At 48.8% G+C, this 12,365-nt stretch overlaps 1 protein-coding gene across 2 annotated transcripts in view; it reads right to left on the reverse strand.

Moving 5' to 3' along the window:
* Positions 1-6,267: 6,267 nt before the first annotated feature.
* Positions 6,268-12,365, reverse strand: part of UST (uronyl 2-sulfotransferase) — a 176,671-nt gene continuing 170,573 nt past the window's right edge. Inside the window, exons 9-11 of one of the 2 annotated variants that reach the window (XM_052784767.1) lie at positions 11,051-11,110; positions 9,947-10,502; positions 6,268-8,962 (exon numbers count right to left, since the gene is read on the reverse strand). In XM_052784767.1, coding sequence (XP_052640727.1) covers positions 10,481-10,502; positions 11,051-11,110 — 82 coding nt within the window. In that variant the 3' untranslated portion in view covers positions 6,268-8,962; positions 9,947-10,480. Of the gene's footprint in view, positions 8,963-9,942; positions 10,503-11,050; positions 11,111-12,365 lie in introns of both variants that reach the window. The other variant, XM_052784769.1, reaches the window with a different exon arrangement.

Here is a 12,365-nt window from a genome sequence, read left to right on the forward strand (position 1 = left end):
TTGGACACCAGCACAAGAGGGTTGTTTCTGTGGAAGGCTTAAAGTCCTGAATTCCTGCTGCTTGTTTCTGCCGTGCCGTGGTGGAAGATGCTGTTGGGCCTTGCCATGTCTGGGTGAATCCGACACTTGCTAGGAGCTCTGGCTCTCTAGCTGCTGCAAGCACATGCCCTTCTTTCCAAAGTCCTTTCCAATCCTTTTCCCCCTGTGCTTCTGGCCCATGTTCAGACTCCTTCATATATCGCCCATGTCCAAGAGCACTTTTTAAGCAGCACCCAGGTGACCCAGGCCCCCAGCTGCCTCTAAGGTCTGTAGAGAGGCTGGTGTGACAGCCCTATACCTCTTGGTTTAGTTTCTCTCTCCCACCTTCAAAATTCAAGCAGTCCTGCTCACCCCTCTCTTTCTTGTGGTCACCTATCCCCACCTCAGGCACATCATGCTGCTTCCATGCTCATGGTCTCTGAAAGGACTGGTAGCAGAAGTGCATTGCAGGGTGTGCTCCCAGCAAACAAGAGAGCTGATCCCACAGGGCATCCCTCCCACCACGTGGATCAGATGACAAGAAAGAAAAACAAAACCAAACCCCCACCTCTTTAAGACCTGCACCCTGCAGAGACAGACCCTACCCAGGTCCTCCCTCCTGTCATTCCTGCAGGCATGGAGACATGCTTCCATGTAGAGAAGTGGGAGATAGGGGCTAATGGAGAAGGAGAATCAAAGCCCTCTCCTCCTGCTCAGGAAATTAATCCTGTGTATCACGGAGGCCATGAAATACGTGCCTCTCAAAGGCAGACATTGCTAACACATTCATGCCTAAATCATGTCCCATTACCATACACCAGATCTTTCTGATATTCAATATATTGTACCAGCTTCTGCTTCAATAGGGCTCTCTGAGGTCTCAGATGCTGGCAAGTTGCTCTTTAGTACTCGGTGCCATTGATGCTTACCATAGTGTGAGAGATGAGTGGCTGCTCTACCCAGATCCCACCTCACTTGCATTTCCATAGCCACGTCAGGAAAATTACAAGCAAAACAGAACACCTTTCAGCACAAATTCCTTTTGTTAACAGGCGACCGTAGTCTTCCCGTAATGTCTGAGCAAGAGACGATCACTGCCACAACTGCTTGGGTGTTGCCTCTGGAATTTGGAAGGATGAAATCATCACACGTCCCACCACCCCACTCACTTTGAGACATTTCTGACTAGGCTCATATGATGTGGTTGCCTCCAATTAGAAGGGACCGGGATCAGTGATTCAGGAGGTCACATCCAGTCCTGCAGCCCTTAAATAGTATGGAAAGAGTTAGTCTGAGGTTGCCAGTAGAAGGCAACAATAATTGTTAAAAATGGCTCAGGGCCTGGTAGTGTGTGACTAGGGCAGGAGAGGGGAGATTCTGGTCCCAGCTGTTGCTTAACTCAATTCATGAGTTTTGGCAAATCTTTAATCCCACTGTCCTTTATGTTCCAAGTAACTTTGTCGTCTGGGAGAAATGGCTCTTCCCAGACTCTGTAAGGCCCTGTGATCTGTGTGTATCATTGACTCATGCTGGCTACTGACAGTCAGTCTGGTTCGGCAGCAATATACTGATTGACAGAATGATTCAGTGTCATTAGAAGTGGCCGGCATACAGTGTTGTACTATATACAGTTTTGCATCAGTTGTACCTACATGGAGATGGATGTACTCATCGCGTACGTAACTATCCCTTTCCTGCACTTGAATTCTGTCCTGGGAACGTCTCTTTGGAGGATGCAACAGGCACCGTTGCATCTGCTGGTCCCACCCTCTGCAGGGCAGTTACCGATTCAGGAGTATGCTTTTATAATGCAGCTAATTGTTTGGGAAGGCTGCTTTAAGACCCTTTGCTCCTTTAAAAAAACAAAAGTCAAGCAGTCTAACTGACTACCACAAAATAAAGCCCTTCCTTTCTTTCCCATGTGGGAAACATTAAATAACATCCTCTTGTCCAAACTGGGACAGACCCTTGCACACCGAGAGCCTCAAAGGAACTTTCTTACACAGGGTGTTAGACCCAAAATATTTATGCAGAAATATGTTTATGGATTTGTTTATATTCACACATAATTATGCAGCAGCGAGGCATTTTACAGGCTTGCCCTCTCTCTATCTCCAACAAAGATTGTCTTTAACGTCTCAGTGATGTACCAATTCAATGTTTACATCCCTTTTTATTGTGAAAGCAATTGTATGGTGTTTGACAGCAATATTTCCTGTCTGTTATAAGCAGCACCAACAACTGATTTTCATTTCCTTAAAGAAGAAACCCACATTTGTGTTCTCTGAAGGCAAAAAAATGTATAAAACGTGTTTCCTGAGGAATAATTTCTGGGCATGATGCTATGCCAGTCTCGAGCCCTGATGCTGAAAATTGTTGTTCTGTAAGTTATTACTGCTAGTTCCTCCTTTAGCCCGCAGATGAGAGTGCACGTACTAATAACTCAGCAGAATAATACATGTGGTAAGATATTCAGTAATATTCAGCTTTACCCATGCATTCTTTCTCCTCTGTTTTCGTACAGAGTTCCCCTTCTTCTTACAGTTAAGCCTGGACATATTTTTCTATTTTAAATTTTCCAATGATTTGTACAAGAGAGTATTAAATTGCTAAAGGGCATATTAAGTATTACAGCTCTGTTAAACTTGAATGAAGCAATGCAAGTCTGGAACGCATTTAATAAATCTGCAGCTTGATAAGCAAACTTTCTTTGCCGAATCTGACATTCCTTTGCACTAATCACCTACGTGAAAGAGCTGCCTGTAATTCTTTTATTCTTTTAACTTTCTTACCCCAGGACTAAAACCAGCTGCAGGCCTCCCCTTCTCTTGGCACCATATAATTTAAAACCCTTTCCATAGCCTTCAGAGGAAGGTGTGCAGGAGCCGGGTGCTGCAGAGCTGTCCACACAGCCTCGCTGGAGCACCCCTCGCTTACATTTTTCCAGCCTTTTTTTTTTTTTTTTTTTAAGTTGGAGAATGAACACATAGCATGCTCAGCTCTGAGGAGGACTCACAGTGAGTGTGTGGAAGCTGTATCAAGAAAACACCTATGTCAGCGAATGCAGCGGGAAGAGATCAAACCAGGCCACCCAGAATTGCCTGGGAAAGCTTGGAGACTTAAGACTGAATTTGTTTTTTAACCTTTTTTTTTCTTTCACTTAAAAAGCCCACATGTCATCTCCAGGGTGATTCACCTCCTTAATTTCAGCCACGGGGCCAGTGGCCATTGGATTAGGCTCCGTGAGGAAAAGCTTGCGAAATGTGAAACCATTACAGTGGCGACGTAAGGTGGCAAATCAGTCTGATGGATGACAACTCTTCTAGAAGGCTTTGCATTTCAGTTTCTGCTGGTGGTGTATCCCCCCTGCGTGTCTCCTTCTCACTTGCTGTACCTTCTCGCCTCACAGAGTTGTTCTGGCCTATTTGCTGTGTGCTACGCTTACGTTGACCATATTAAATGAATTAAGTCGGGAGGATTATGAAACCCACTTCAACAGAGATTTCACCCCTTATGAGGAGTCTGTATAAACTCTCAGACCTGTTGATAAAACTGTAAAGAGAAAAACCTCCAGGCCTGTATGATGAAAGCTTCTGCTTTCTCGTATCGTATGATAAATAGCCTTATTATAGTCAACACTTCTTGCCTGTGATAGCCTCTTGCACAGCCCTAGACTCACTCTTGATCCTAAACTGGAGGGGAAGGCTGATAATGGCAGAGCATGTACACAGCTACAGTGCTGCCGTGCTCCTGGAAGAGCTCCTGACAACTGCTTTATCCTTAGAGCTGCACCTGTGGCAAGTCAGTGAGCTGAGAAATTCTCTGATGAGATTTAATTCCTCTATTTAACGTCCCCCTTTGCAACATCTCGTAGTAGCTTCATTTTAAGTGATGTGAAGAATGACAATAAAACACGTGAGCACTCTTTTTTCTGGCCCTCCAGCCAACAACGCTTCACAAAACAGAAGCACTTTTCTTTGTGGAAGTCTGTCTGCTAGAAGATGCTGCAATGGCTGATGTTGCAGGGCTGGCAAACTCAAGGAGAGTTTCTTAAGTCCCTTGACAGCCGTCAATCAGGACAGCAAAATTCATGGCTACTGCCTGGGGTGCAGCATGGTGCAGTCGTGTCTGCAGGGACTCCCAGCTCCTCCTCACCGGGCTGTTAGCAGAATGACGTTTGTGCAACAGCCATTTCTCACTGCTCATCCACTTGACAGTCTGCCCAGCTGTGAGTCACCGTACCCAGGTACAAGCACAAGCACTCAGCTTCATGCCCAGGAGGAGCCGGGAAACAAGGGAGGAGGGTGAACAGGCAGAGGAGATGATGGGGTGCCTGCCAGGTAGCAGGCAGGATAGGACACAACCTTTTATACAGGAGGAGAGAAGGACAAATGGCGATGGCAAAATGGTAGCTGCAGGATTGATGGTTGAGTCCTTGAGCTTAGCGAGAGGAAACTGGGTGTCCTTCTCCTTTAACATGAATGTACAGTAAAGGGCCAGGACAGAAAAGGAAAGCCGGTCTGTGTGAAGAGGGCAAGTACTGTATTGACAGTGGGAGCACAAGGCTCCTCATGCTTTTCTGATGACACGTTTCAACCCAGATCAAGCTCTTTAGGAGCGAGCTGCCTCATGTGTCACAGCCCTCAAATCCTTGGCCTCTGCACTGAGACTACCAACGAGAATGCCAGCTATGATGGTGGGTTTATTTTCACCAGACTGAATGGACTTCCCTCTCATTCCACAGAGAGCACGAGACAGCTGTAAGTTAGCAACAGCTTTTCCTTGGAGAGGGGCCCGAGGCATAAGATTTAAACCACCTAATCTCTCTCTGTGCCCGTGGCCCAGGATCTATGTTCTGTCCGGACCAAAATAGCGAACAAGGAACCACGGGCGAGTTCACCTAATGATAATTGCCTGTACCCTGTATGGTGCCGCTTGCTGGAGGAGAGGCAATAGGAAGGGGTGAAAGTATGGGGGGACAGGACACACGGACACACACAGGCTCCTGTTTAAAGCAAGGTGCTAGGAAGAGACCTAGGCTCCCGTTCCTAAGTGTGAGACAGGGTAAGCCATGTGCTTCTAAACGTGCCTGGCAAAGCTGGGATTATAATAGTGAACGATCTCTCGAGAGAGCGATAGGGTTTAGGCTATTCATCTTTTCTGAGCTTTGATGTCACCAGTAGAAAGGTACCATCTGTGCAGATGTTTAACTTGTTCTTCCCACTGCCAAAAGTCAACGGGAATATGTTTTTGCAGGTCTGACGTTTGTTCAGCAAAGATTGTTACAGCCCCAGCCTGGAAAGGACGTTTCACATACTTGGTTTCTTTGGTTGGCTCTTAAAAGCGAGCTGTATATTATCATTTCAGTATGCAGCAAGGCGCTTCCTCTCTCCTCCAGCAGCGAGCCCGTCCTTGCTGCCATCTCCAGAGACGCGGCCACTCCCTGGCTTTCCTCTTCTAACACCCTGCCACATTTCACATCGTCTCCCGCCTGTAACCTCTTGCCTTTCTCGGTGCCTGGATGCTCGCTGCCTTCCAGAACCGTTTGTTTGGCAGCCCCGGCTCCGTCCGCGCTCTCTCAGGCTTCTTCTGCCGACAAGCCGGTCCTCCTCCTCCTCCTCGCCGGCTGCCCCAGGCTTGCCGCGGCCCTGCAGGTACCCGGGGCCCGGCAGCTGCAAGCGGGAGGGAACGAAGCAAGCCGGGGGTGCTGCCGGCCCCGAGCCACAGCCGAATAAAAGCGCTAATCCGAAGCGAAACCGCGCAGCCAGCTCCGGCAGCGAACTTCCCGAGGTTGTTTGGTGACCGGGAGCCAGCCCCGGTGCTGCTCCCCCGGCTCGGGGGCCGGGGCCGGGCGGCGGCGGGGGCTCGCCGGGAGCGGGGAGGGCCGCGGCCGCCGCTCCGGCTCCCTCTAGTGCCCGCCCGGCTCCGGGCCGGGGGAAAGGCCCCGACTGAGCCGGTACGGCTCCCCAGGAGAGCCCCCTCCGAGCCGGCTGCCGTTCTCTCGGGCTGCGGCTCGGCAGGCGGAGGGCACTGCCGGGCCTGGGCCGAGAGCGCGGCGGGGTTTGTCCCCTGTTCTCTCCGGGCGGGAACTCCGGGGAAAAAGTAAGGGTTCACCCCCAAACCAGAAAAGAGGCCAAGGGGGAAAGGAAGACCTTTGCCCCTGGCACGAAGAATCATTTGTTCACTTTCCCCCCGCTTCTCATTATAGAAGCTGTTCTTCCTAAAACAGGATGTTGGGCCGGGGAGAGGTAATATAAACAGATGCATTCTTTGAAAGCTTGCCGCCCATATTTGCGGAGCACAGACTCCCCTTTGAAATGCGGAGAGCCATGAGGTGTGGGAACAAGGGACCGCAGCAGCAGGAGGAGGAAAAACCCTTCCTCTGAGAAAACTGAGCCAGCCCAGAGCCTCCCTTGACTTTAGCACTCCTTTTTGGAGAAGCAGAGGGCACAAAGTTGAGATTGAGAGGTGAAGAAAACCCTTAAACAAACCTGATATTGACCAGTTGCTAGAAGAAAGCGTGGAAAAGTATTACAGGCAGACTTGCTTCCTTTCATAAATGTGCAGTATTAGTTAATTTGCACCAGCAGTGGCCTTCGCTGATGAGAACCAAAAGGAAGAAAGGATCCTGTCTCTACTCACCTCCCCTCAGATTGGCTCCAGCACCTGAAAGGCAGTGGCTTCCAGGGTTATTAAGCAGTTTCACCTGGAACCCATCACTAGGTCTGGACCCAGGTTGAATCCTTTCCCTGTTGCTGTGTGCTCCTGTCTTTTATCAGACGTGGGCTTTTCATGAAGCGTGCCTACAGCAGAGGGGCAGGGAGAGCGGAGCCAGAGAGGCTGTGACTGGCCTTTCTGCCAGCTCCCTTATGGATATCCAGCTGCTTAATAATACCTGCACTGGGATTATCTATCCTTGCCTTCCCTTGAACAGCATTCTGCTCCTTACACTTTGCCATGCATCTCACCTCTTTTCTGGTTTCTCTGCTCTGGTCTCCAAACTTCTTTCAAACTTTACAGAAGCAAAACCCTTCTGCGTTTCCTGTCTAAAAACCCTGTGGAGCTCCAGAGGGCCATAGTTAAGTGTTTTGAAGCTATATGCACACACCTGCGTATGTTCCTATACAGTGCAGAAACCTAACACATGCTAACTGCATGTAACTGTAGTGCTACGGTGGGAACTTGCCATGGCTGCGTGTGCCAGCCCGGTTTTGCTCCACTTGGTTATTTCAGATTGCAGTTCCCTTTAGGGTGGCACCTTCACGCAGGCTCCGTTGGCCCTGAGCAAATAGCAACAACCATTTACACAGTCTCCAAGCCTGAAGTCCCAACAGCTAATGTGGCGCTTCCCCAAGAATGAGCTACCAAGTCCCCATACAAGCTCCAGGGCTTGTGCACATCGTTTCTCTGCCAGGTCTCCTCTTGAGCAATGCAAATGGGAATGATGAGTAAGGGAGCAGTACCTTTTGACTCACTGGACTAAAGCAAACTGCTTTTGGAGCGACGGGGTGGAGAAAGCAATGGATACTTGGGTTTGGCTTGGCTTACTACTTTTTCTAAAAGGCTGTTCAATCTAAACTGAAATGACTGGCATGCACTAGAGGGCAAGGAAGAAGAAAAAGCTAGCTACGCCCAGCCGTCGAGCACTGCAGTCTAGGCTGCCTCAGCAAGAGGCTCCTGCAGTTTAAGCTGCACTCATCCACTTCTTGCATAAGGTTTCCTCTGCATATGAAGCATTTTTTTGGTTGGTTTCAATTGCAGCATCTACTACTCAGTTGAACATTAACACTGTGAGGTAAACACATTATTATCATTACTATTAGTCATTACTATTACTGTTTGATCCTAAATGTTGACTGTAAGAGGAGTCTTCCAGGATACGACATGACACTGCTGGCTTCACAGTACATCAGGCCTGGCCAAAACCTGAAGGGATATTTGGGGGAAGGTGGGGATTACCTGTCCTGCTTCAAATTACTTTTCGCAGCTCACCATCTGGCAGGAAAATGAGGAGGTTTTCCCCATGGAAAATTTCCCCAGGGAAATTCTCAGCGCCTCCTTTTTATTTCCAGAGGAATATAAACTAGTGCAAAGTCCCCAAGTGGTTTAGAGAGCTACATCCCGCTGCCTTCCAGTGGTACCTGGGCTCCTTGCTGGTGCCCGGGACTGACACAGAAGGAGGGAGGTGGAGGCTGAAGCACGCTGGGCAGTTGCACCTCAGCTGGATTTTGAGTGGTCTGGGGCACTTGCCGCTGGGATCGGTGGGAGGCAGAGGAGCGCAATTCCTGCCTGTAGAGACTGCATGTAAATCAGGCAAACAGCGCAGGCGTTTGGGTTTGCGAAGTCTGGCTCCACCGCAGCTATTGTGATCCCTGTTATTCAGGAATTCTACAAAACCGTACCAATTCTCATAAAAGTTTTGCAGAGTAGATAAATACTACACTCCGGCCTTCGCGGCAAAGGGAAAAGGAAAGCTTTAAGCAATTAGGCCAGGCCACACAGCGATTCGGCAGCAAGCCGGGCCGCCTGCTGTGCGGGGCTCCCGAGGCAGCCGGGCCGCTGCGTCCTCTTCTGCCGCCGGCGACAGCACCGGCACGGCTGCGGCAGCCCAGGCAGCAGCCGTGAAGGGGGCCGGGGTGGGGGACCACGTACATTTTTTAAGGAAAGAAAGGGCCTGACCTTCCTCATGTTAGCAAGGAGCAGCAGCTTGCTTAAAAGATGCTGACCTGCGGCTAGATGCGTTTTCCCTGGATTGCTCCAGTGAGCTTTGCTATCTATTTTGCGCTTTTCTATCTGTTTTGCAGAGAAGTTAGAAGCTCTTAACTTCGGTCAGAGCTGTTCTTGGCCAAGGTTTTGGCGACGCCTCCGTTCCCTTTCCCGTCAGAGAAATGGGTTGGGTCTCATCTCGCCTTCCTTGCAGGAGCCGGCTGCCATGGTGCTCTACCTACAAAAGATGAAAATGCTTTAGGCTCCTTTGGGGTGACTGGTACCTGCCCATGAGGGATCAGAGTAAGTTTGAGAAGAGCCCCCTTCCCCCAGGCAAAAAGAGGACATTCTCTTTTCTTTCTGAGAAGCAAAAAGCTGTTTTCCTTTGACTCAAAAGATACTGTTTTGGAAAATCAGAGCTGACCACATAATAATTCCATCTCCTTCTCCCAGTTTTGGAGTGATAAGACATGCACGATGCTGCTTGACACTGTGATATTTAAAAGACAAAGTAGGGGTCAAATTTGCTGAACGTTTTCCAAATTCCAGTGACGTTTATCACAAAGAGCCCCATGCACGGACCCAACTGGCGTGACTGACAAGGGCTGGATTGTGGAGTCACTAGAAAGCTCAGTTTCCAGCCAACGCTGATGGGCCAAATCACGTTCTTTGGGGCAAAACCTGCTGGAAAGCTACAATTATGCAGAGACCCCAGGGAGTTTTCACAGCAGAGTTTCTGACAAGAAACCCCATTGTGAGGAGCTGGGTTTTCATGCTTCAAGGAGCAACTAACTGTCCTCTATCAGCACCGTCCTGCCTGGGTCTGGTGAGAAACAGCCCGGAGCTCAGCCCTCCCATGGGGCAGGCAGGCAGGCAGGCAGGCAGGAGGCTGCCGCTCTCCCTCCCTTGCACCCTGACATCTCCCCTGGATTCCTCCAGCCTCCTTGGAAGAGGCGCTGCCGGGCTCTCCTTGTCAGCTTTCTGTCCCAAGAAGCACAGGAAGAAAGGTTTTTCCCACAGCAAGTGCTGACAGGACTAGCACGAACTTGTCCAAGGGAGATTTGGCAGAAATGCCCACCAGCTAGCTACGACTGAGAAACTGGCTCCATTTCTCTCGCCCCGCTCAGACACTGGCCTCCGGGGCTGCTGCTGACACGGAGCGTCTCTGCTCAGGTCGGAGGACTGACACTGCGGAGACTTCTTTGCACCCTGATGCACTCACCTGCCAGCGCATTTCAGCCTCCTGGCCCGAAGCCAAAGGGGACGGATTTGGCATTGCTAAGCCTCAGTTATTTCAACAGACACAGGCCGGGACTCGCCCTAATACTCAGAGCAGAAACTAGATCTGGAGCAGGAACGAAGCTGACACCTGCAAGGTGGGCTCAACCTCAAGAGGCTTCCCCCAGTATCAAAGTTTAAAGCAAGGCTCAGCCGCTCATGCTCCTCCACAAAGCACGGGCACTCGGACAGAGGAGTTTGGATTATGTCCACGTTTGCTCAGTCTTCCTTAAGATGCTCCCCAGAAGACGTAGGCAAACGCTTCAACAGTGTGTACTGTCCAGGTAAGGGAGGGACTGGGAGGAGATGACGGGAAAGCACCAGATCTCTCAGCTGAGAGACATATACCCCTGCCTGACAGCTGGAGAAGCCTTCTGGTTTATGGATACACCAGACAAAACCAACTACTTGGTGAGCTGAGCAAGAACTGTCTTTTCACTCCGTGTTGGCGTAGGTTGCTGAACAGTAAGGCATTGCTTCATGTTGTGGGTTTCCAAGCACTGTGGAAAACCAAAGGAGAACACAACTTAGACCACATACATGAACACTGGTTTGATGACTTTTCAGGTAGTCTACAAGCACCGCATATTGCAGGAGAAAATGTGACCATATTCTTGCGAATAGCTAAATTTGCAAGATGTGACTTCAGCTACCCATCTATCTGCTTATCTGCTCTTACTGCTACAGAATCACCTTTCCCAAACACAAATCTGCCTTGCAGCCATGCCATTTCTGCAGGTGTTCATTATGCAACTAAACAGGTAAGACTAGGAATTAATCTTTTTCCCAAAGGGACAAAAATGGTCTGCTGAAGGGCTAGAAAGTCATTCATATCGAGGAAGTTACCTGAAAAGTCTGCAGAGTTTTAGGAAAAGATAAGGGGAGACAACTCCATGTAACTAAAATTTTCCATGGTACTTATTTTGCCTTCTAAAATCTAGGACTGATTTTAGAGCAGGAAAGGAAGTTCAAGGATTAAGACACTTTGCTAAATTATAATCAGTGCTTTTTCACAACCTTCCTGTGTGACATTGGGAATATCACTTACCCACTTGCTGTATCCATTCCCAATGTATGAAATGGGGATAACAGCACTTCTTTACCTCCACTGTGGATCAAAAGGATAAATATATTAAATCATCTTCCAAGATGCTCAGACAATATGGTTAGTGAAGAAATGCCCTACACAGATTGACCTTGGGAAACACACCAAATATGGCCTATGGTTTGTTCAAATACAAACAAATGGAGAAAGTGAAAATGAAAAAGGCTCGCGGCTCTTCAGTGAGGCATAGGTGCCTCATTGCCTGCTGCTTCTTCTAGCACATCTCTCCAGCATGATCTTGGGAATCTTGTTGTCTTTGGGCAATCAGAGACTAACGACTACAGTTGATTTGCCCTCCCTGAGCTTACCACCACACAAACTAAATCGGAGGCTCCAAGAAGAGAAATTCCCATGTGCCGTGGGAAGCCATACCCTGGACTGTTGCTCTTGTGTCTGCCACAGACTCTAACCGCCTCTGTTTCTCTCCTGCACCAAACTGGAGAGAATCACAAGTTCAAAACTGGGAGATGCAACTGGCCTTTGCTACCTGACAATGATCCCATGAGCCCTGAGGTTATCCAAAGTCTCCTGTATCGCCCTGGCAAATGAAAACTGCAGGAATGCTTTCCCTTGTGGCACAGGAACTAAAAATTACTCGGCCCAGTAGCAGCACCGCCGTGCTGAGAAGGATTCGTTTCACTCGGCTCATTACTTGCACTCAACCTGGAGAGAGGTTGGCTGAAGGATCAAATCTATGTCTCAGATCAGCTCCTGCACATCAGGTACAGGTATAGGCTGTATGCTTACACTCTGCCAGGTTTCTGAGATAGAGTAGCAATTTGGAAGTGCATGGATAAAGCCCCCCAAATGCTAACTTAATACAAAACACAAATCTGAAGCAGCATTTGATTTTGAAGCATGGTCTCAAGTTTTCCAGATGAGCCAAAGCCATAAAGAGAGTGAGCAGTCTGTGTAACGCTTCTGCTGGGTGCTCTATATTATCCTAGTGTTTAGACCATTATTCTTAACCCTGAACAGCATTGCCTCCATGTACTCCTGCTAATCTCTACTTTTCTACCAATTCCCCTGTGGTGTAGCAGAATTCTTTGCCACCAGCCTTTTTGCCCATCGGATCCAAAGAAGGGAACAGGATGGCAAAAGTTTGCATAAAGCACACTCCTACCATGCCTGCCTGACAGCAGTGGCATTAACTTACCCTTTCAGCCACAATCAGTTAAATACTAACCCAGACTTGCATTCTTCCTTTACATACTCAGAAAAGGAAATCCACGTTTATATTCAAAACCCACATTCAAAT

The sequence above is a fragment of the Harpia harpyja genome, chromosome 4, assembly GCF_026419915.1.
Source record: "Harpia harpyja isolate bHarHar1 chromosome 4, bHarHar1 primary haplotype, whole genome shotgun sequence".
In the NCBI taxonomy this organism is placed as follows: Eukaryota; Metazoa; Chordata; class Aves; order Accipitriformes; family Accipitridae; genus Harpia; species Harpia harpyja.